Raw genomic sequence first — 24638 nt, 5'->3', positions numbered from 1 at the left:
TGGTCTGCTGCAGCACAAGTGTTGCAGAGATGCAGGCAGGCAGATGGATGGGTGAGATCTAATAAATATTGGCCAATACTGACATGGCTTGGTGTGTGTGTGTACAAAGGATGATTGTGAGCAGCCTAAATATGATTGTTGGGCAATAGTTTGCTGTCATGCAAATCACACCAGTGTTGCACAACCAGGGAGGGGTAATTCTTCAGGTGTCCCAGTGCCTCAGCTGGGGCTCTGCTTGGCTGAGATCACCTTGAACAGCAGTGCAGGAGCATTATGAGGGCCACAATGTGCAGCTTAATGTCTTTTTTTTCTGGGCTCAGAGGACAGATCTTGCTCCCTGTCTTTTGCTCTGTTGTCACAAAATCCACCCGCTGGTTGGGGTGCTTCTCTCTGTGTCCATCTGCCCCTTCACTGAACACTGTTCAAAGCTCAACAAAGGCACAGGAGCTGTGGCTCTTGCACACAGCCACTCCAGACACAGCTCTGCTCTCAGATAAGCTTGGAGCCAGGTGTTTCATCCAGTTTTACGTCTGGAGAACTTCTTGCTTGCAGCCCCAGGGCATAAGGAGCCCAGGCTGGCTGCAGCTGGGAACACACCCCTGCATGTCGATGTCTCTGCTGCTGCTGCTGGGGAGTGTGACAGCGTGAGGTGTTCCCATGTGGATCTGCACTGGCTGATCCTTAGCCAGGCCCAGATCGCTGTTAATATGCTCTTAATGCTCCCTAAGCTGGTTATAGAGGAAATTCTGCTTTAGACACTACCGTGCGCTCCCTGCCAGTCCTTAGCACAGCTCGGTGGATTTCAGCAACATGCAGGATTCCCAAATGAATAGGAAATTATGGGGCATAGCTTTGTTAGGTACTTGGAAAGGATTTCCTTCTGCAAAAGCAGCGTGTTGTGTTAATGGGAGAAATTATAAAGGGATTAGGAGGAAACATACCTCTGTCACAGATGGGAAAGGGCAGCACAGTTCAGGAAAGTGCAGTGGAGCTGGACTCTGTGGGAGCTCCCTGGGTACAAGGAGACCTGGGGCATGCAGAGCTGGAGAGGGGAGAGCCAAAGCCCCTGGCTATGCACTGTTCTCTCAGGGCAGATCAGATCAGCCTTTGCAGCTCCTGCACCATGAGGTTTTGTGACTGAATCCTCAGGTGAGGGGAAAAGCCATCAGCTGACAATGGTTCTGACTGAGCCCCTGAGGAGCCTTATTCAGAGAGGCTTCAAACCACTGAATCCAAGGGGTTTAAGGTGACCAGAACCTCCCTGCTGGGTTGTGCTCTCCTTGGGGGAGATGCAGTTTCAGGGGTGAAGCAGATGCTGGGCATGCACTGACTCTGGCTGTGAGTCCTGGGAAGCAGGACATCCATCAGCATGAGTGCCAAGGCTGGTGTAAAGTGAGGGCAGGTCCTAGTTCACAAAACATGTGCCTTGAGCCAAGCATTCCTGGAGAGAGGGGCAGGTCAGGAGGCTTCCTGTGGCAGCTGGTGTGCCTGCTGGCCAGGCTGGCTCCAAATGTGGCCCGGTGTGTCCAGCAGAGAGAGTGCATGGACAGGAGCCCCACAGTGCACAGCAGGGACATTGGCTTCCTGGCTGCAGGATTTGACATTCCCCTGCTCTTTGTTTTCTGGCAGAACAGGAGAGTATGTGGATTCTCACCAGTTCTGGTATCTCTGTTTTATCTCCTTTCTCTTCATACCTGAAATCACTGAAGATGGGGAAAAGAAAGCCTGACTGCCAGCAGCACTGAAAGGGCCCTCTATGTTACCTGTGGTTTATAATTTCCTAAGTGCTTCTGTCCAAAATTACCAGAGGGCAGAACGGCTGTGGGAAGCAACAACAGGATGGCCACAGCTTGCTCTTGTTTATACAGGAATGGACCAGCAAGGCAGTGGGAGCATGTGAGTGCCAGATGGACAAATGGACAAACCCCTGGGAGCTCCTCACATGGGTGTACCTGGCCAATGTCTTCTTCTGTGGTGGATTTTTACATGTATGGGCTGTGTAAACAGAGGGTAAAGGCAAAGTGACCACAGGCTGTGGCATTCCACCAGCCTTCCTGAGTGTGCTTTTGTTCTTAAAGAGGCATGTGGACCTGTGTGGGGCTCAGGAGACAGCAAACTGGAGGTGGGGGAAACTGTTCTCTGCCAGGGCCTTTGATGAGAGCCAGCTCTGAAGGCAGAGTTAATTCCAAGGGAAAGAACACAGACATTTGGGTGTTTTTGGGATCAAGGGATTGCCTTCAAAGCTGGTTGGGCATCTTAGGCTAACCTAAGGTAGGTGTTGTAAATAAAACAAGTGACCTGTAAAATTCACCAGGTCTTCACATCTCTGCTTTCTCTTCTGCTGGGCAGTCAGGATGCAGAGGCTGGGGCAGGTTGGTGGGGAATGGTGCTGATCCAAGGATATGACACCAGCAGTGGAGAAAACCATGCCAAAGTTGTGCATGTGCAGAAATTAGTGGTTTTAGGGACATGGGATAAACACTTCACACACACATGTGTCAAAACATCCTTGTAAGGTGCAAAAGCAGCTGTTGATAGAGAATATATTTATGTGGAAATATGTCTGGAGGTAGTAAACACCAGTTTATGCTCCTCTCCATGGATGTGCACACATGCCTTTCATGGCACAACGTGAACATGACTGAAGGGGAGGCCTGGTAATCGAGATGAGAAAAGATATGGAAGCACATAAAAGGCAGAGATTATACATTCTTGTAAAGCCTTCAAAGATGAATTCATGCACTGGTATACAAATATGCAGGGTGGGGGGAAGAGATGTACCCAAACACATCAACAGGGAATTATACCCACAGAGAGATGAGCAGTCCCCCTCTCTTTTTGGATGTATGCTTAATACCTTTGTGATGATAATTAAAGCCCCTGTTTGGGTGTTGCATCTTGTGATTTACTGCGGTCTTATAAATCTTTCAGCAATTTGAAATCTGCAGGGAACAAAGGTACTGCAGAGTTTGGAAAAGAAACAAAGAGAAGGAGCTGCACCACATTCAGCAGAGGGTACCCTGGGCTATCTGGAAAGAGTGGCTGATAGGCAGGGAGGGTAGGAGGTCCCACAGGACTTTCCAGCCCAGGAAACCAAAACCTGTTGCCTGTGGACCCCAATTCCTCCCACCAAAGGGAGGCACCCATCCAAAGTACCTCTCCCTCTGGCTGGCTCTTACACTCGTGGAAGGGGATCTGGGTCAGGCTGATTTCTCTCCAAAAGGGCAGAACCTTTCCTGATGGCTCCATGCCCTCCTAGAGAGCTTGAAGAGGGGAGGGCTGAAGGTGGGCAGGGAAAGCCACGTGTGAGGTAGGCAGTGCTGTTGGAAGCTGTGGGTGGAGGCAGGCAGAGAGAACGCTTGAGAGCAGACAGAAGGGGGGTGGAGATGGTTTTTGGGGAGCTGGGGAGGGAAATGGAGCCAGTGAGGGATGTGCTGGTGAGTGACAGAAATAGAGCAAAAATACTTAGATGAGATGTGTGAAATGGGGGGCTGTGGCAGGAGGCACTGGAATGCAGAATTAGGATGGTGAGTATGGTAGAGTCTGGAAGGACGAGCCAGAGGTCTGGAACTGTATGGAGATACAGAGGAGTGGAAAAAGAATGTCACAGTGGGAGTCAGAACAAGGATGAGATGTCTCTAGGAGGACCCATGTGTGAGAGGCAGGTGGGCCAGGAGGGCTCCACTCCACCACAGAGCAGCCCTGCTGCAGATCAAGGGAGCGACCTTGAGGAGGGATCTCTGAGCCTCTGACCCACTGGCAGTGGGAGCACTGCAGTGGTGTCTGTGGACATGCACAAACCACATCTCCTCCCCGCCCTCTCTGTGACCTTGGCAGGGAGCTCCCTGTCCTTGCTTCCAGGAGCTGAGCAGGCTGTGTCAGCCAGGCACAGGGTGGAGGGCTCGGGGTGCAGTGGAGCTGTGGCTGCAGCGTGGTGGATGGAGGCTGAGTGACCATCACAGGGGCTGGATGGCTCCTAGGTTTCAAAAACAGAATTGTAGCCCCTTTTTGGAAAATGCAGCTGGGAGGCAGACAGGAAAGGGCTCAGAGGCAGGAGGAGGCTCAGGTGAGAAATGCAAGCAGTGAATGGTGCTGATCAGTCCTTGCATTGCTGGCCTCCTCCCACGGGGCTGAGAAGGGACATCTCGAGGGCTTCACCAGAGCCATGGTGCCCCAGCACGGTGCCACTGATGTGCTGCTGCCTGGGCCTGCTGAGGAAGTGCCACAACAGGGAAGGAAGGGGTGACTGGGACAACAGCTGGAGTGCAGAACAGCCCCCAGCTCTGTGGAGGATGGCCAGGCTGCCCTGCCACCAGGAGAGCAGGGAAATGGGGAAGGGGCTGTGCAGGGATGGGGCTGTGCAGGGGTGGGGCTGTGCAGGGATACACGTCTGCCTCTGCCCCAGCAGCACCCACCACACCACATGTGCCACCACAGCCCTTATCAGACAGACTGCTTGCTTGTGCCACCCTTCTTTGGGGTTTGTTTTGCTACTCTGACACTGAACTTATTTTCTTCTCCTTTTGGCCAGCTTGGCATTTGGTGAGATAACAGTCACAGCCATGACAGCAGTCCTGACTATTCCTGCCAGGAAATCAAAGCTGAAGAATGTGGAGGTGGAGGTGATGGTGGGACTGAGGGGTGGGGAGGCATGACAGACCATCTGCAGAGAGCACGGGGTGGTCTGTGCAGCTGACAGTGAGCACCATGACTTGCCCGGTGGAGATGGTGATTTCTGGCTTCCTTTCTAGGATGAGATCATTCATTGGATTCCCACCAAAAAATCAGCACTCCCTCCCTCAAACAGTTCAACCCTGCTGAGGGCATCTGTGCTGATTATTGCTGTAGATGAGTCTTCAGGAACGCCGAGGGGCTGATTCTTCAGGGAATCGAAGCCTGGCCACGTGTGGGTGGATGGGGAAGTAAATAAAAGGATGAAGAACTTGGTCAATCAATGCCTCCCAGTGCTGGAATCCTGCTTGTCATCATCAGAGTCAGATGAAATGGGAAGCACTGGCAATGAGCAAAACTAGAAATGAGTAGAAGTCAGTGGAGATTTTGGGTGGTTTTTTTCAATGATCACCTGTGTGATCATCCTTTCACCACCCCCAAAGCTTAATTCTGAGTTCTGCAAGGAAGAAAAATGTTGTTGCCAGGCTACTTCTGATACCCTAAATAATCTACAAGAAATCCAACCATCTCTTCTTCAGCAAGGCAGAGTCAGACTCAAAGTACTCAGATAAGAGCTGAACCCCACAGCTAACCCCATTCCTGGGGTGCCTGATATGAATCAACTCAGCTGGAAAGCTGAGACCCTTCAGTTTGTGCTCATGGTTTTCAACTTTGCTCCTCTGCAGGTCTCCAGGCAGAGGTCATAGGCAGGGTTCTGCTAGGAAAACATGCTGAGAGATCAGTGCCTGCTCTTCCCGAGCACCTGAGGCTGAGGGGGGAAGGAGAGATGGGGCCAGGAGAATGAAGGCTGATATTCCCCTGTGGGTGAGCAATGGACTTGCCAAGAGGGTGGGGAGCAGAGCCTCCTGTTTAGCTCTGGGGGAAGGTTGACTTCACTCCGGAGGGATGGGGGGAGTGCTGGGGTGGCTGCTGGCTGTGGCACGTCTCTGGTGATTTAGATCTGGAGATATGTAGGAGGTTTCTCTGGCTCCCGGAAACCCCAGCACAGAGAGGCAGAAAATCCCTTCCAGCATTTCCTGGGAAGTCTGCTGGGTTCTGGAGAAGACAGGCTGGAAAGCGGGCAGGACAAAGGGGTCCTGGGGTGCTCAGAGTAGCTGAGAAAAGCTCTCCAGCCCTCTTTGTGGGCAGCAGTGGCCCCAAGGAGCTGGCTTGGCAGGATGGGACAGAGACAGGGAGAGGGAGTGCAGAGATGGACATGGGGTTTGGCTGGCAGCAGGATTTGGATGGATGACTCCCATACAGAGACACCCACCCACCAAGAGTTGTCTCTTGGGTTAACAAGCCCCACTCCTGTTCTCTGTGGGGCTGGTGTGGTGCCCACAGAGTCAGAGCCACCCTGAGTCAGTTTTAATCTCAGCCTAACTCACTGGAATGGAAGGAGCTGTGCAAGATGAGCTGAGCCCAGAGGAGAAGCAAGAGAGGGAACAGAGCATGGAAGAAGAAGTAGAAGCTTGTCAGATAAGCCAAGAACCCCTGTTTGTGCGTGGGTGTGCACACGTGTGTGTGAAGCACGGCTCTGCCATGGGGTCTCACTTCAGTCTGCATGGAAGGGGAAGATTTTTGCTCTCACACCTGGATGGAAAGAAGAAACATTTACAAAGAAGCAGGGATGCCAAGGCAGGTTCATTCACTCTCTTCACAGATCCTTTGGCATCCTCACAGAAGGAACCTTTTGCAGCAGGGGCATGTCTCAACCCCATCTTGTTTCCTCTGTCCCTGTGGCTGCCAGCGATTCCATCCCTCGCTGCCTCCTCCCTGGGTCCATTCAAAGCCTTCCCAGACAGGGCTGGATCAGGAAGCCAGGCCTCTCCCACCTTTGGCAGTCCAAGGCTGGCCTTTCCCCAGCAATTCAATCATTCCTTCTCTCCCAAACGGAACGTGCCCCAACACCTTTGCCTTGAACCGAGTTGCATTCAGGAGCCTGGGTTTGCCCACACTTGTTAAAGGTACGGCTGGAGGCCAGAAGCAGGGAAGCCAGCCACAGCTCCAGCGTGGAGGAAAAGGGGAGCCCTCAGCAGGGCCCCCAGCTTGGGGCTGTGGAGTGGGGCCTGGCTGCTGGAGCAGCAAGGTGTGCCCTGACATCCCAGCCCAGCTCCTTTCCAAGGGAGTTCCTCCTCAGTTAACATTTGTCTTTTCAAGCCAGAATTGAGCGTCCCTGGGGAGAGAAACCATCCAGAGTAGGAGGACTGGGTCTGCCAGGGGGCCATTTCCTGCGTGCTGTGTTCTGACTGCAGCTGTGTGGTGATGATGGGGTCTGGAGGTGGCAGGGGGAGGGATGGGCACGGCGGTGTGGCAGCGCTGGGCTGAGCCCCGCGGTGCCCAGGGCTGTGGAGGCTGCTTGGCTCCCAGCCCTGTTCTCCTCCCTGGAGGGCTGCCCCTGTGGCAGCACGGGCAGGGGTTTGTAGGTGTGAGCTCTAGGTGCAGCACTTTCATCCCTGCCAGATTTTAGGCAGAGGCAGCCAAGGAGAGGAGGATGGTCTTCTCCTTCCTTCCTCTTTTGCCCTTTGCATATGGAGAGGGAAATTCATTCTCCTTCCTGTCTGTCTGCCATGCCAGGATCTCCAGGGGAAATGAGTTTCCATGGCCAGGGGTTGAAGTTTGCCAGCACTGGCTTGAGAACATCTGTATGCACAGGCCCTGTGTTATGGTTAAAGTGCAAGGGATATGGGCATCTGCCTCTGAAGGGCAACAAACCTCTGGAGCCCTCCAGATTTCCCCTCTGATTATTACAGCATGTTTCTTCCTGCCACAGGTAGTTCATCTGATGCCAGCTGCCAGGCGAAGGAGAAGGATGCAAACAAGACATGTAAAGTAAAATACTGCTAGATGAGCAAGCTGTAAAGGAAAAGGAAATTATTCCTGTGGAGCAGGATAAAGGCTCGCCAAACAGACAGCATGTGGGCAGTGCTCAGAATAGGGAACGGCTCTTTGAAGGGCATGAAAATCCACACCAGAGCTAAAACCTGGAGCTGGCTCTCAAGTGAAGGGGGAATCATCTGATGGAAGATAAGGTAAGGTTTTCATTAAGGACACCATGACCAGGAGGAAACAACAGGAATCCTGTAGGATGAATGGTGCTGCTCAAGCCCAAGCAGACAGGGCATGATTGCAGGTGTGGTTAGTGCAGAAGAGCAGCAGGACTGGGTCAGACCAAAGGTCTGCCCTGACTCATCTCTGCTCTCAATGGGAGATGCTTCAGGGAGAAGGAGCAGAGCAAACAAGTGGTGATACTTGACCCAGATATTAACCCAGCTTCCAGACTGCATCCAGTTCAGGCACTTGTGAGCTGAAGCAGCTCTTCTGGGGACATTAGTGTTGGGGGAGAAAGAGCCTCCAGTTTCCAGGAGATCCCTCATTTCACGGGAAGGAAAAGCATTACATGGCTGGTCAGCACTGGCTGCTCAATGTAGGAGTCCTGTGGTGGTTTTACACTGCTCCTGGCTGTGAAAAGCCCTGTGAGTGTCAGGTACAGCCCTGGCCACCAAGAATTGTCCTGCCAGGTGTGGTTGTGGTGCCACGACTGCCCTGGGCAGCCGCAGACAGTCACGATCAGGCTGCAGTCAGGCTGGGCTTTGTGCACGGAGAATTTCGGCCCCAGAGCTGACAGCAGCAGAGTCTCCAAAACCCAGGCAGTAAAGGTGATCAGTGAGGTGTTTGGACAAGAAATAACAAGAGACTTATGCAGTCTCTTGAATCCAGATGGAGCAGCAATCAAAAGGAATATGAAATTAAGAAAAATGTAGGGAATGCACATAAAAATGTGTCCTGGGGCAAGTTGTTTCCCAAGAATCACAGAATCAGAGTTTCTTTGATTAGGAACATAATACTGAGCCTGACAAAAAATGGGCTCAGTTGGGAAATGGCCCTTGTTTATGTGGTAGGACATAAAATAGAAAGTAATGGAAGTTCTCCATGGGCAGTGCAGAAACTGGATAAACCCTTACACAAATAATTACTTACTGTGCAGTTACCTTGGCACCAGAGCCGAGCCCAGCTCCTGTTAGAATTCAGCATCACTGTGAAGTGAAATACTTGTCTGTCTGTCTGTCTGCATCCTCTCTCTGTCCTCAGGCCACCCAGAGGAACGCCATGGCTGTGGTTTTATGCCCCATCAAATCAAGACCAGCCAGTAGGTTCAAAAATTAGAGGGAATGGTAGTGAGGAAGACAGACCGAGCTGCAAAACACAAAACTTGGAATCATATAAGCCATGAATCCTATAGATTGTAAAATGATCTGTGCTCCAGAAGGGCTGGGGGGGGGGGCTCAGGCACCTCAGGGTGGGGTGGGATGGTGTCATGAATGAGTGGCTTAGGTCACTTAGAGAGTCACTGACAAAGGTATCAGTAAAAGCATGTTTGAATGTAAGTTGGTCAAACTGCAACTTAACAGAGTTTGATGGGCAACATCTACTCTGTCACTTCCTACGTGGATGAAGCATACAGAGGAAAATTGACCAAAATCATCTTAAAAGGATTTGCTTGGAGACCAGAGGTACAAAAGGATAAGAGTGCAAAGAGTAAGGAAGAGCCTCCCATTGAGTCATGAGGTTCAGAGTGGACTCCCTGGCCAGACTTAGGCTCAGATTTGATCAACTGCTTTGTGTCTGAAGGGTTTAGCAAATAGGATGGGATGGATGGGATGGGATGGATGGGATGGGATGGGATGGGATGGGATGGGATGGGTGGGATGGGATGGGATGGATGGGATGCAGTAGCCAAGCGTGGTGGGGACGTAGCCCTAAAGGGACCCGGGCTCTGAGCTGCTCCACTGCAAAGAGCAGAGCCCTCAGCTGAGGGATGCGGGAGCGGGTCCCTCCTCTGTCCCTGTGCCCAGGCAGCCCCAGCACAACCTGCCCGCTCTGGCTCTGCGGGCAGAGCCTCCCCGCAGCTCCCGCTCCATCCCGATCCCATCGCTCCTCAGAGCCTCCCCGCAGCTCCCGCTCCATCCCGGCCCCATCGCTCCGCACAGCCTCTCCGCAGCTCCCGCTCCATCCCGATCCCATCGCTCCTCAGAGCCTCCCGGCAGCTCCCGCTCCATCCCGGCCCCATCGCTCCGCACAGCCTCCCGGCAGCTCCCGCTCCATCCCGGCCCCATCGCTCCTCAGAGCCTCTCCGCAGCTCCCGCTCCATCCCGATCCCATCGCTCCTCAGAGCCTCTCTGCAGCTCCCGCTCCATCCCGATCCCATCGCTCCCCCCGCCGGCCGCTCCTCGCCGCTGCCGCAGCCGGGGATGGGATGGGACCGGCCGAGGAGGAGCGGAACGGGGAGGAAGGAGAGGACGCTCCTCTTACAGTTTCAGGAGGCAGACAAAAGCGTCTCTGCTCCCTTCCCCTCTGCCCTCCCTCCAGGCCGGCCGCAGGAGATGCGTCCCTCGAAGGGTTTCCCCCGGCGTTGTCTCTTCGCTGGAGGTTGGGCAAGATTTGTCTGAATTCGTGCATCTTTCAAATAGATGGGATTTTAAGACCAAAGGATGCTCCACAGTGGATATGGGCAGTTTGGGAGCTGCTCCTCAGGCCGGAGCAGGGCAGATGGGTGGAGGTAATCCCAACACTGGGGGACACCCTCTGTGCCAGACCCATGATAAAATCCCCCCTCAGTAATTCTGGTGATGCTTGAACTGCTGTGGCAGAGACCTGTGTATGAGATTCCCACTAGGAATGGTGACTCCATCAACCCCACCACCCTGAGTACCTGACCACGGGTCAAAGCCCTCACTTACGTGGTTCAATCTTCCTTTGCAGGGCTGATTTTAGCTGATGAGACTTGAACCTGTGTGAAATATCAGCCTTCACACATGGAGCCTGAGGGAATGATGTGAAGCTGTGTCAGGGGAGGCTTAGGTTGGATATTTTTAAATATCCAGAGGGTGTTTGGCACTGGAAGAGGCTCCCAAGGGAAGTGGCCACATTGCCTGCCTGATTTCAAGAAGCAGATGATTTCAAGATGTTGTAATTCTTGGGGTTGTCCTGTCGCTGTAGTTGGACTCAGAGATCCTTGTGGGATCTTCCAACTCAGAATTTTCTGTGATTGCCTGATTCCATGTTGTAGGATGAGTTTAATTCCATGGGTTTCCAGTGTCACTGTTAGCTAGAGTAGAAGCAGCTCCAGGTGCAGCTACACAAACGGTGGGGCTCTGATCCAGGCTGTTTCCAGGTGTGTGACTGGAGTAGTCACAGTGATCCCTGGCTTGTCACCTTTTTCATCACCTGCACTTTGTACATTTCAGCCACAAACCTTAATGCAGTATTTATGCCACAGTTTGTTTCTCTTACAAAAGTATGGGTCAGGAAAACAGACAGGACAGCACAAATCTCTACAGAAATCTTTGTCTGCCCCATCTTTCCTCTCTTGAATGCAGGACATGGCTCAGTGAGTAACTGCACCAAAGGAACCTTCTCTGCGGATGCACTGTAGCACTCGGGTGCTGGTTTTGGATCCAGATCTGTCTGTTAGTTTTCTATTTAATTTTTTTTTTCGGGTTTGCAAACTGTGTCCTCAGTCAGCACAAACCACAGGGAGAATTTCCACTCGGAAAGTACAGGGGAGTTGGTTTACTGCTGTGGAGGCACGGGAAGGCTCCATTTCAGCTCCAACAGGGAAAGGGCTGTTCTGTTCCACCCTTGCTGACTGTCTGGGTCTGAAAGCTCAAAGAGGCCAGCTTATTCCTCAAGTCCTGACATAACCCCTTGTATGGCATTTGCCCCAAGGCAGTGAAATTCCAACCACTTGATACTTGAGGCTGTGACCTTTGAAGGGTTAAGAGAGCCCCAGCTCAAACCTCCTGAGCTCATTCTGATGCTCAGTTAAAGCCAGGGCAGCTGCACTTTGTTGGAGCACTGGGTTGGCTCCTTTGGGCTCTGCCAGACTGCTGGGACAGGAGTGTTGTCCCATGGGACGGGACATGGCCCTGGAGAGCGATCACTGCATGTTCAGAGCTGAGATACCCAGCTCTCCTGGTGCAGCCTGCTGGCTTTCCTGAGCTTGCTGGGACTCAGGGCTGACTCGTGCACCAGAGGGGAAGGCAGGGGAGAGCAGGGCTGGAAAGCCTTCCCTTGCACAGGACTCAAGCTCCTGTGCCTGTCTGGTGGCACTGGCAGGAGGGCTGAGCTGGAAGGACTGCAGCTGCCTCCCACAGGGGAGCAGAGTGAGGATCTCTGGCTGAGAGGGAGTGACTGGAAAGCAGGTTTGCACAGGATGGCTGATCTCCGGCAGCCCCTGCCTGTCTTCCTGTCCTCTCCCCTGCCCAAAACTTCTCTCAACAGCTCTCCAGGCCTGGAGGTGGGTCACATCCAGCTGGCTCTTGCAGGGGTCATGGGCATTGATGCCCCTCTGTGTCAGGTCTGCCAGTTGGTAGCAGCTGCTCCCACAGTGGGGAGGCATTCACTGTGTCTCCACTGAGAGCTCCCCTTTGGCTCACAGCCCTGGGAAGCAGCGTGGCCAGGGGAATGGGTGCTGTGCTTCACCTGGCCCCTCTGGGCTTAGCTTTCCCACAGGGGTCAAACACCTTGGCCATACAAAGTCTATGTCCTGTGGGACCTGCCCCAGCTCTGCAGCCAGGAGTGACCTGGGCAGGATCTGACCTGACAGCCCAGCTGGGAGCACAGCACATTCCTCAGGGGCTGTCAACAGGGACCTCACAGCTGAGCCAGAGCTCTTGCAACTTGGCTATTTTTAGCCCATGCAAATGGGGGTGTTTATTTTCCTACTCTTGTGCCTTTTTGCCTTTCCCAGGGATTTTATTGCTGATGAAGGCAAGGGCCTGAGAGCCATGTGAGTGTCTGTGCTGGCTGCTGCAGTGACCCCATCTCTGCCCACATTTCCCATCCAATATTCCCCAAACCCTTACCAATGATGGGTTGGAATAGGCAGAAGCTCCTCAGCTTACCTTGGACCAGAACCTTTTTTGGGGCTGGGAGACCTGTGGTAACAACTTGAACCCATGCATCAGGCTGGTGTTGAGGAGGCAGTCCCTCTCACCAGGATGGGAGGAAACAGAGGAACATTGCAGGCTGGTTTATTGTCAGTGTTTCAAATCAGTATTTTTTATTACAGAAACTCATCAGGTTGCTCACACTGTGGCAGGAATTTAATAATATAAGGCACAGGGAACATTCAGAGGTAAAAAAAGAGTTCTCAGCCTGTGAGATTTAACCATCACTTTGCTCCTGTCAGGACTCTCTCTTATAAAGCAAAATCCAAATACTTTCTCCCTTCCATCCTTTGCATCCCTTAAATCCACAACAGGAAAAAAATATTACAGCCTTTCCCTCGAGCATGTGGCAAACATGCCACTTTCTGGGCAGAAATATCCCTTCCAAGTCTGACACAGCCTCCCTGAAAGAGCAGGGCTGGAATTTAGGCACAGCCAAGGCAGGGGGTGGGAAGTGCTTAAGGGCACTGTGATTTGGGGCGAGCCAAGAGCTTTATCTCACCTGCAGCTGAATCACAACATCAAGGCGAGCCACACACACCCCGGGGAACAGGCAGCCACACAGAAAACACGACAGCAGCGTGGTCATTGAGTGATGGTGAAGCATGTAGCACTTTCAAACCTTTATTATTCAAGAGGATTTTACAGGATGGGAATAATTTCATTTTATTTGTTTTAAATTCTGTGCGCTTCCCTATTCAATTGTTCCGTTTATCTTTTTTTTTGTGCCCAGTAACTGCTAAATTCAAACCCTGGGAATGGGAGGGGAAAAAAAAAAAGGAAAACAAAATCCTACCACTCTCTGTCTTTCTCACCCCTCTCCATCCTTCCTACCACGAGCTGGGTGGCCACAATGTCACCTACAGCTGCTCTGCTTGAGAACCCAGTCCTCCTACATCCTCTGGCTCTGCCTTCCCTCGCTGGCATCTGTGCCTGGGGTGGTGAATCAGCTGAGAGGGTTTTGTGTCTGAGTGTCCAGGAACGTGCTGTTAGTGAGAAGTTAAGAGAAGTCCATCCCAGAGAGAGCGGATGGTGAGGCAGAGCGGATATTTAGCACAGGAACAATCAGCAATAAAGACTAGGAGAGAGAAAAGGCTGGTAAGAGCTTGTGGAAACAGTTGGGTGAGTAATCTAGTGGTGATAGATAAGGCTATGAATGAGGACTGTTATTTCTCTTAGCACCGTTACTACATATGTTTAGACCTATAATAGCACCTTGTTCCCAGGGAAAAACAAAACAAAACAAAAGCAGTTTAAAAACCAAAGGAAGTGGGAAGGTTAAAACATGACAAAGTTGGCAGCAGAGCAGGGAGGCGAGCGTTTAGATCACAAGATCCTTGTCTATGTCCTCTGTGGAAGGAAAAGAGAGAGACAAAGTTAGGAGGTGATGCTGCCAGGGTCCTTGTGCTGTTCCTGTACCCTTCCCACTGCCCCTGCTTCCCCTCACCCAGGGCTGGCTGTGATGCTTTGCTTCATCCACAGAGGGGTTCTGGGGGTGCTCTTCAGCCTCCCCCAGCCCCATTGCTGCCCTCCTCGGTACTTACTCTCCTTGATGCCAAAGCAGCTGGCCCACTCCTCCAGGGCGATGTACTTGTCGTTGTCCAGGTCGCAGGCCTCGAAGAAGCGAGTGGTGCAGTGCTCCATGGGGATCAGGGGGGCACGCAGCGGGGCCAGCTCCGTGTGTGACAGGTACCTGCCGAGGCCATCACGCGCTCACAGGAGGGAAGATGCTGGCCCCAGCTCCCTGCTTTGGCTGCTGTGCCCTCCCAGTATCAGCCACTGAGTGGCACGAGGGTCAAGGACTGGTATCTGTCTTTGCAGCCAGCTGTGCTGGTCACAAAATAGCCACCAGCTGGGGGTCCCTGCCAGCTGCCCCCCGCCCCACAGGCCTGTGTGATCATTCCCATGCCCATCTGCAGCCCACAGCTAAGCCAGCAGCTGCTATCTCAGCTGCTGAAGTTATCCCAGGGCCTTTGGACTAAGATATTTTAGGGCACTCTCATAGAACAGTAAATCTGAGAAGATCCACACCCAAGGGAGGTGGGAGCAGCTGGGGCTGGGGGAGGCCCCTCTTCCTGCAGAAGAGCAGTTTGCAGGAGGCAAAGGTGCCTCTACCCCAGCCTGGTTTGCCACAACCTCTGCCACCAGCCACCCACTTGTGTCACATTTCCACCCTGCCTTGACACCTTCTACTGCCAAATCACCCTGGTCCTCAGGCAGGAAATGGTTCTGGGGTCCTCATCCTGCTCTGCTGGCACTCACCCATCAATGGGGTGCTGGTCCAGCTGCCCAAACTGCCAGTGCACAGGGAAGATGTACATGTTGTAGTTCTTCTCAAAGTCCCGGGCCAGGAGCTCCACGGTGTGGTCGCCGGCCTCCAGGCGCTTCTCGTTCTCGTGGATCTTCTTCACCTGCCGTGGGAGAGGCCGGGGAGGCCTTGTCAGCAGGGAAATGGGGTGCAAGTGCTCCCTGGATGGGCTCCCTGCCTGTGCTGGCCTCCAGTGTGGGGGTGAGCTCCCAGACCCCTTCCCCTGTGCCCCACCTTGAGCTTCTGCTTCTCGGTCAGCAGGTTGTTGTCCTCGTCGCGCTCGTACAGCGTGATCAGCACGTTCTTGAGCCAGTCCCGCATGCGCAGGGGGAACTCGGTCAGCTCTGTGTCCAGGCAGGCAGGGATGACTGCAAGTCACACACAGAGGTCACTGCAGCATCTGGACATGCAGCTCCACACCCTGGACACAGCCCTGCTGCCCTCCCACCTCAGCCCTGAGCTTGCCAGGACCTTTGCTCTCCACCAGGCTGTGGAGAGCAAAGTGAAAATGGGGGCTGTGTGTTCTTGAGCCAGTCCCGCATGCGCAGGGGGAACTCGGTCAGCTCTGTGTCCAGGCAGGCAGGGATGACTGCAAGTCACACACAGAGGTCACTGCAGTATCTGGACATGCAGCTCCATGCTCTGGACACAGCCCCGCTGCCCTCCCACCTCAGCCCTGAACTTGCCAGTACCTTTGCTCTCCACCAGGCTGTGAACATGGGGGCTGTGCCCACTTAGGGGTCCCCTTGTCTGAGGGAGTACTCCACTTACATTTGCAAGGCCCAATGTAGTCCAGGTGCAGCTTGTGTCCCTTCTTGGTTCCCTCCAGGGTGCACTTGGTGGCAAAGAAGTGGCAGGAGGAGTCGTAGGTCTTGTTGTCAGTGCCACAGACCTGCACAGAAGGGAGATGCTGCGTGAGAGGCAGGGAGAGCCTCCAGATGAGATGTTTAGCTTGTTCCTGGGGTAATAGCTCCTTCTTCACCACCAGATGGGGACCAGCCACCCTGGCTCTGTCTCCATGTGTCACCATCTCTGACAAAGCCCGTGTGGGTCCCTCCCTGCCCTGGGCCACCGAGCAGAGCCTGTTCTCACCTTCTCGAAGACGCCGGCGGTGGCGGGGCAGCTGGAGGGGTCCTGGCACACACACATGGGCGAGTTGTTGTCATCCACCTCACACACCTTGCCGTGCTTGCAGTGGTGGTTCTGGCAGGGGTCTGGAGCAGGAGGGGAGCAAAGTCAGAGCCAGCCACATCCTCACCTCCCATGAGATGCTCAGGGCACCTCAGCACAGAGGGAAGACTGAAACTTTGCCAGGGACACCCCCCACATCTGTTCTCACACTGGGAAGATGTGAAGGTTTCCAGAAGTCCATGTTAGCCCTGGGGCTAATCGTGGACTCCTTTCTGTAGCCACACCAATGGCTTTTCTATTGCAAAGATGGGCTTGCAGAGAGCCCAGGGCTGGAAGATGCCATGTGCCTCTTGCTTTAAATGTGCACCCAGGCTGGCATCGTCCTTGTGCTACAGCCCTTCCCAAAGGAGCCCCTCACTGTTTGGGGTGGCTAAAGCTCCCCCACACAGGCAGGGGACAGTGTCCCTGCCAGCTGGAGGGCAGGGGAAGAGTGACTTACTCTCTGCAACAATCTCCTCTACATCCTCCGTGGGTTCCTCAAACTCTCCCACCTCCACCTGGACAGGATTAGCCCCCACAGTCTCCTGCAAGAGAGGTTAGTGTTTCTGCTGTGGGTACACAGCCCCAGCTCCTGGGGGGCAGAGCAGCCCCCCATGGCTCCCCAGAGCTTTGGAGATGCTCTTTGCAGAGCAGTGGGTGCTGAGGGGATGGGAGAGGAGCAGGGACAGAACCACCTACCTCTGTGGTGGGATCTTCGATGACCTCTGTCTCATCGGGCAGAGCCTCCTGCTGCAGAGGAAAATGCACATGAGTGGGGGTCCACGGGACAGTCCCAAGGGGGGGTGACCCACTGGAACAATGATTCCTCATTCCTCAGTACTTTATTTGTTATAAAAGCAAATCCCCATCAGCTGCTCCATATGAACAACTCCAACAGCAGAGGCTCCCCTGTCTCCTGCACTTACCGGTGCTGCCAGGGCTTTGCCTGCCAGGCAGAGAAGGAAAAAAATCCAGGCCCTCATCTTTCAGCAGACCTTGAACAAAGCAGAGGAAAAGGAGGGATGAGGAAGGAGGCCACTGTGTGCTGCTGGGCTCCAGGCTGAGCAGACACTTCGAGGAAGGTGTTCTCTCCATTTCCTGCCTCGTCTGTTCAGTATTACAGACCCACATGCTGGCTTTTCTAGGCAAAACCTTGGGCCAAATCGTGTTTCCAAGATAAATTCGTTTGATTTTGCAAAATGAGACAGTGGGGTTTAGATGTCTGTTGCTCTCCTGGATACCTTTAGGAAAATTACAGTCAAAATGGCTCTTTCCTTCTCTGGAGAGTTTATTTTCACCAATCCCCCACATTTTTCACATTAAAAATCCCCTGATATGAGTGCCCGGTACAAGGAATGAAACTCTAGCATGTTAGTTGCCAATCAGAAAAAATATGGAAGTGGATGAAGGAAAGAGATAACAGAGAGACAATGAGACAGCACTTGAGAATTAAATCCTGTAGAAAACCCCTTCCCTCATGGACACAGACATCCCTAGGGGTATCACAGACCAGTCCCTCATCCCCAGCACCACAAAATATTGGGATGTCTATTGCTTTTCCCTTTCCTGCTCAGACCTGAGGGTCCCCAGGCTGGGTTTGAGGGATCCAAGCCACTTGGGGGTTGTGCCTTTGATGAGCCCTTTGCACCTCCCGGCGTGGGCTGCTGCAGAGTCCCTGCAGGAGAGGCAGCCCAGCTGCGGTGCGAGCCGGGAGAGCACAGCTGGTGACATCCCCGTGTCCTTGTCCCCCCCGGTTCCCGTTTGGCAGGGCTGAGCGCTCTGTGTGCGGGCGGAGCGGAGCTCAGCTGCCCGCTTTGTGCGCTGGCATTCCGCGGCTGCCAGCGGGGCTGCCCGCTCCCTTCCGCCCGCGGGGACACGGCACAGCGCCGCTCTTCTGTCCCCTGCCAGCGAGGGGACCTCGCCCCTGCCAACCTCCCCTTCGCCCTGCCCTGCTCCTCTCCACCTGCACACAGCCCGCCTCGGGGCCAGCCACACAGAGAGGGATTTGCTGGGACTGAAAGCCTTGCATGAGGTTTCTTCTTGTCTCCCAGGGTATCTGATGTCACTGCATTTTCCTCCTCGTGCACAGCAGCTCTCTGGGTATAAAGCCACACCAGAGCTGTGCTGCCAGGGCACCAAACCTGGCTGGGCTCGGCTTCCTAATTTAGAGAGGTTTGGCCACTCAGAGAACAGCCTCTTTCCAATCTCAGGATCTCCCCCAGCCTCTAGTGGGGTGTCTGTGCAAAATAAGGGTCAAGGAATGGAAGGCAGTTTTTTTGGGATGTCAGAGGGCTGGGAGGGGGTGGTGGGGATGGCTGCTGTGCTGGTGTGAAGGGCCTGTGGCAGAGGAGCTGTGGGGAGAGGTGACAAGCTCTTTGGGGCTGTGGGGAGGGGTGATGGGCTCTTTGGGGCTGTGGGGAGGGGTGATGAGTCTTTGGGGCTGTGGGGAGGGGTGATGAGCTCTTTGGGGCTGTGGGGAGGGGTGATGGGCTCCTTGGGGCTGTGGGGAGGGGTGATGAGCTCTTTGGGGCTGTTGAGGCTGCAGCTGAGCACCTCCTTCCTCTCCTCCTTGGTGTGAGCTGTCCTTTCCCCTTGTTTTGGTTTGTTCTGGAGGTTTCTGTGAGCTCTGCCAGCATCAGCCAGCAGAGATCACTGGTTCTTTCTTTCTGCAAGGGTTGTTTGGGGAGGGAGGTGGAAAAGTACAGGTGATTCTGGCCATCTCCCCCCTTGCTGGTATCCCCTGGCTAGTAAAGGCTCCTCCTGGGCTTCTCCCAGGGGCTTGTTTGCTTTGGAAGGTGCTCTGAGGCTCAGTGATGCTCACTGGGCAGTGCCCAGCCTGGAGGAGAGGGCAGTGCATGCACATGTGGGAGGTGGCACTAAGAAGAACCCAACCCCACACCAAGGCCATCTTAGATCATTTCCCCAAGCTTTAAAAAAGCCTGGAATTTCAAAGGCTGGGCATGCAGTAAGTGGGGTCAGGGAATTAGGTGTTTGCTAGGAGCCAGCAGACAGCTGGAGCTGCCAGTGTTGTGTTTGGAGGAAGAAGGAGCATGAAAAAGTCTGAGCAAACAAGCTCTGCAGAACTGTCTTGTGCCTTAGACGGTAAAACAAATTTATTATAAAATAACAACTTTTTGGAGGCAAAGCTGTGCAGCAAGGACATTACAGAGTCTGTGAGCCCCTGGCTGGGTTGCAAATGGTCATTCCTGAATGCCTGGTGGCCAAAAGTCCTGAAATAACAGCTCGGGAGCCCTGCACACAGGGTTGCTCTATCAGGATAACGTGGTCCATGGTGCAAGTCTCCCTTCTTGTGGAGCAACCATGGTCCTGCTATCCAAGAGGATGCTCTTTGGAGCTGGCAGCTGGGCCACACCACGAGCTCAGCATCCATCCCCCAGCTGCAGGGACTTGGGAGGATCCCTGAGGGGCTCTGCACTGGGAATGCCTGGCACTGCTTTGTGAGCCCCATGGAGGGCACAGGGCAGCAAGGAGGGTGCAGCCATAGGGTTGTTTTGGACAGAAGAAAACAAGGAAAAATATTTTAGCAAGCAGGGACTTAGGCTCTTCTGCATCCTAAAGGAATCAACAGACACCAGCACTTTGCAGGATGCTGGAAACCAGCACAGAAAGGGCTGCTGAGTATAGAATAAGACAAGCTCCATGGTCACCACCCTCTCCTCAGGCCTGCCCTCCTGAATGCTGTGGATTGAGCAGACAAGAGGGCACCATGGGCTGCAGGACTCATGGGCTGGGCAGATTTTTTAATACCTGATCCCACTTGCATCCTACATGGGAACTTCAGCTCCCAGTCACTCTTTAAACAGAGTCTGGGGGCTCCCCCAGACCCCTCTCAGTGGTTCACCTCTGCAGCATGGCCCTCAGCACCAGCTGCTCATTGCATTTCACAGCCATACCCCAAAGAAGAAAACCAGGGGTGCAGAGAGGGCAGAGGCTGACCCTCAGCACCTCCAGAGACTCCAAGCCAGCTGCTCAGGGAACTCTTTACCACGCTCCCCCCAAGCTTGTGGCACCATAATGAGCTCCTCCTGACGGGGAACACACCCTGCAGCTATGCACAGAGAGTCTGTGCCACTGGGTCTGTCACGGGGACCCCAGTCTGGGGCCTTTGTGGGTTGGGGAGGACACTGTTGGGGTGGGTGCAGCCTCCAGGAGAGGCTCCATGGATGGTGGAGCTTGGTCCATGTGGCGCTGGCCCGGCCAGGGTTGCGTAAGCCCTTTGGGATGCCACGTTAGCGTGGGGAGGAGTCTCTCCCTGGCCACTTGGACAGCTCCTCCTCACCCCGGCTGCCACCCCTGCTAACCCGGGCGAGGGGCTCTGCTGCCTCCTCCCACTGCAGCCACGGAGGCAGGAATGGGCAATGGGGGGCACGGCCCTGCCATGCCCCAGCTCCTGCCTGCACCCCAGCCTGGCAGCAGGGTCTCCTGCACCCACCCTCCCTCTGCTCACTGCTCGTCCAAGTCTCTGGAGGATCTGACATTCTCCAGCTCACGCTGAGTGTAAAGGCAAAGCTGGGCCAGAAAAAGATTCTGCCAAGCCCGACTGGGGCCACAGTGCTCAAGGTGCAGGTGGGTGACCAAGTGTGACCCCCACAGAGACACAACACCAGGGCTGGGTCCCCACGGCCTGCCCTGCCCTCCCTATGAAGGCAAGACCCTCTGAGCTTTACTCAGCAGCCACTCCCAGGCTAAAATTCCATTTGGAGCCGGAGATGTTTGCGTGAGTTCCCATGAAGCTCCCTGCTGAACACGTCCCTGCACGTTCGGTGCCTGCTCACCCAGATGTGCTGCAGCTGCCCTGGGTGCCTGGGGAGCAGGGCAGGGGACTGGGCAGAAGCCAGCCTGGTCCTGCCACCTGCACAGACCCCTCTCACACACTGTGAGAAAAAGCTGTCAGAAAGCCATGCAAGGTTTAGAGGGAAGTGAAATTCTCTTTAGCTCACACACACACTTTGAGTAAAACACGGGGTGGGGGGGAGAAATCCCCCTACCCCATGTGCCCGTGTGGAGTCACTAAAGACAGAGCTACACCACAGCACTGTGTGAACACATTCCCTGTGCTGGGAGCTGAGCAGCTCTGTGTGAGCTCAGAAATGCTCAGGTCTTACAGGGCTTGATACAACAGCAAGAGCCCAGCCCCATCACAACTGTGTTCTGGAGCTGCCATAGTTTCTCCAGGTTGGAGATTGAATCTCTAATAGAAACCACTTAAATTAGTACCAAGAAAAGAGCCTGGATGTGCCATGGGCTGCAGGCAGCCGCTCATGGATGAGCCCTGTGCAGACAGGCGAGGCAGAATTTTGCTGTCCTGCCTGAGCTTTTTGTTTTGTGTGGCTGGACCTAAGGCAGTGCCAAAAGCAGCCCGGATGCTTTGTGCCAGGTGCGGGAGGTCCCTCCGGCCCCGGGGGTGCCACCAGCTGATCCCGCACAGCTCCACAAAGGAGGCAGAGAATAAACTGTCCGATAAATATTCTGCAAAAATGCAAACCATCTCCAGAGCATTCCCTGGACCTGCCCTGCCACAAGCGCTCCAGCGATAACAGCCCCGACATCCCCCGACCAGAGGACCCAGAAAAGGTTTCCATGGGAGCCGACATTCCTCTGGGGCTGAGTCATGGAAGAGCAGAGTGTTGTGGAAGGAAGGGCTTGAAAAAAAGTTCGGAAAGTTTATTTCTGCTCTTCCCCCTCCCAAAACCGCCCGCACCCCTGCTCCTGCCTATGTGGCAGACAATGGCTTGGCTTCGGCTACTGCGCCGGACGCGACAGCTTTTCTTTTCGACTTTAAACTCGCCTGGTCCACCCTAACAAACTGCAATTTGTTAATTGCTGCAATTAACTTTTATCCTTTTGGAGGGATGCTGAGTTTTTGGGCTGTTTCAAGTTGGTCGTCTCTGAGGACTCGGGAGTACTGGTGCCATTGCCGGTACCCTCGGTTTCACTCCAACTTGAAACTTTTGCCTTTCTGTTTGGGTGGGGATTCAGCCCCCAGCCGGTTAAATTTCCCTTTTTTTTTTTGGCTGGATGCAACAGAGTGGAGCTTTCTTAGAGAAGGGACACAAAGAGCAGAGTGAGACTGTCACGTCAGTGGGCCGGGAAGGACAGTGGCTGCCTTTAAAGGAAACGAGCCCTCGTCTCTTCTGTGGGGACCTAAAATTGTGCCTGATGGAACCCAAGTTCTTAAAAAAAAAACCACCCCGAAAGAGCTTTGCTCCTCCTCTCCTGCAATCTCGGTCTCTCTAACAGTCGATCAGCCAGAGTTTGGCAAGCCAGGGCAGCAGACTTGAAAAGCTTTCAGAGTTTGCTTGGAACAAAAAGCCGAGTGTCTCTTTTTTTTTTTTTTTTTTTTTTCAAGGGAGAAATAAGACCGGCTGCACTGAAAAAATAAAACCCCTGACATGAAGCCGACAGCTCTTTTGTTCTTCCTCTCGATGCTCTGGTGAGTAAAACATCACCTGCCAACACACCTCAGGCTGGGAGCAGTGGGGACTGTTCATAACTACATCTGATTTTCTCTGCAGGTTGGTTTGATGTGCCCAGACATTCGTGTCATGCATTTCACTAAAGAGCTACCCACCAGCTGAAAACACAGAGGGGAAGAAGGGAGGAGAGAGAGGAATGAGGGCAAGTCAAACCTTTACAATCAGATGCCACCAAAGCATTAAAGCTCTGGCAGTGAAATTGAGTAAGAGCCAGTTTAGAAGGGGAAATGCTGCGAAGAGCAGAAAGGGGTGAAGTCAGGAGGGGTCTCTAAATGCACTGCTTGGGGTGGAGAGCATCCAGCTCCCCATCCCGAGTGACGCATTGCCAGCACTGGGACAGCGGGTCCCGGGCCAGGGACCCCCACGAGTGGGGCTGTGGGGACCCCCGTGCCGGGAGGGAAAGCACAGCAAAGGCAATCGCGAAGCTCGGGCCATACCTCGCAGTCCCGGCAGCACGGCTCAGGGAACTTCAGGCGCTTGCACAGGCTGGAGGAATCTGAAAGTTTTAGAAGGAGGCAGGAGGAAGCCAAAGGGTGGGCTGGGTTTCCCTCTGCCTCTCCCCCTCCTCCTCCTCTCTAGCTTTCCAAATCGGTCCACTTCCTTTGCTCCGCTTCCCAGTGGGCAGTCCCTGAGCCTGGCTCCAAAGGATAGACCAGAGAAATCAAGCTGGAAATCAAAGGGTCCCTGTCAGGGACAGACCAGTCCCCAGCGCAGCTCTCCCAGCAGGGTCACTGTCACAGCAGCTGCCTGCACTGAGTTTTCAGTTTTCTGCCTCTCTTGCACTGACAGCACACAGCGAAGGGGGAATGCCACCTCTCTGCCTGGTTCTGCACCTTCTAACACCTCGACCTGCTGCATATCTAATGCTAAATGCTGTCATTTCTCAGAGGAGTAGCTCAGTGCCTGAGCTGGTGTTTCCCATCCTCAGAGGGATGCAGAGGAAAACAAAGAGTTTTTGTTTCTCCATCCTGCCTCCTAATATTGCTGCTATCTGTGAATGCCTTGTGGAGAGGGAGAGGAAAGAATGACCCAGAGAATGTGGAGGATAAAGACGTGTCTGAAATGCTATAAGCAGGCAGAGAAATGCTGGGCTGGTAGATGTGACTCTCAGCACAGTGGTCTCTCTGTTGTGGTTATCATCCAGCAGATCTGGACTGATTGAACAAAACCCACGGCGAGAATTGCCACTCAGCTGAATTCAGTGGTGTCTTCAGACATCACTCACTATTTACAGATCATAACTCAGCTGGAGCAGCTGCCCAGCCAGAGGCAGCCAAGCAGCAAAACTGTTTGGAGTTGAGTTTTCCCATCTGTTCCTCTCTATGCCCAGGGTGAAACCCCAGCTCCTCTCTCCTTGCTTCTCCCCATGGCTGAAGGATTTGAGGTGCATCTGCTCCCCAGCACCAACATGGCCTCGGCACTGCACTGCAAAGGAGAGCCAGTAGCCAAAAATTGCTACAGTTTGGGCATCCCCAAAGAATGTCTCTGTGCCATACAGAGCTGTCCTGAGCCCTGTGGATAATCCAGCTCTTTGCAGCTTGTGATCCCCCTGTGGCATCAAACCTCACCCCGGGGCTGCTCTCCAGGGCAATGGGAAGATGATGTCTCATGTAGCCAGCAGGACTGAGGACATCTGGGCACCAGCAGTGAGATTGTGGTTGCTGGGTGAAGGACACCCAAGATCATAGCAAAAATTCAACATCGTGTTTTGTTTTGGCTGCCTGGGGTTTGGGTTCATTCTTGATTATGTGCTATCTTTGAGAGGGCTAAGACATGGACCTGGGTGCTCAACTCTTCCCACTGATGTTGCTGAGGGTTTAGATGTCAGCACAGGCTGTCCCGTGATGACCTGCCAGGCTGGGCTGGCTCTGTCCTCTGTGGGATGTATCAGCTCACTCCTCATCCGGCCTTGTGGCACTTCTGCTGCATGTGAGAGATCAGATGTAAGACTAAACATCCCATGGCCAACAGGGAAAAAAATATAAACAAGACAGAAAGGGAAGGCAGAGGGGAAAGAATGGAGGAGGGGTAAATGAGAAC

At 53.7% G+C, this 24638-nt stretch overlaps 1 protein-coding gene across 1 annotated transcript; it reads right to left on the bottom strand.

The window, feature by feature from the left end:
- Positions 1-13233: 13233 nt before the first annotated feature.
- Positions 13234-23179, bottom strand: SPARC (secreted protein acidic and cysteine rich). The gene is made up of 10 exons (XM_041397745.1): positions 23036-23179; positions 17028-17096; positions 16801-16851; positions 16562-16646; positions 16024-16145; positions 15703-15823; positions 15166-15299; positions 14886-15034; positions 14168-14316; positions 13234-13973 (listed from the first exon to the last, which is right to left on the bottom strand). Exons 2-10 carry the CDS (start codon positions 17082-17084, stop codon positions 13945-13947), a joined length of 897 nt encoding a protein of 298 aa, XP_041253679.1. The 5' UTR covers positions 17085-17096; positions 23036-23179; the 3' UTR covers positions 13234-13944.
- Between the last annotated feature and the right edge of the window lie 1459 nt (positions 23180-24638).

This window comes from Onychostruthus taczanowskii, unplaced genomic scaffold (genome assembly GCF_017590055.1).
Source record: "Onychostruthus taczanowskii isolate IOZ18803 unplaced genomic scaffold, ASM1759005v1 scaffold14, whole genome shotgun sequence".
NCBI lineage: Eukaryota > Metazoa > Chordata > Aves > Passeriformes > Passeridae > Onychostruthus > Onychostruthus taczanowskii.
Note: the sequence above shows the minus strand (reverse complement) of the source record. Positions and strands in the feature narration are given on the sequence as shown.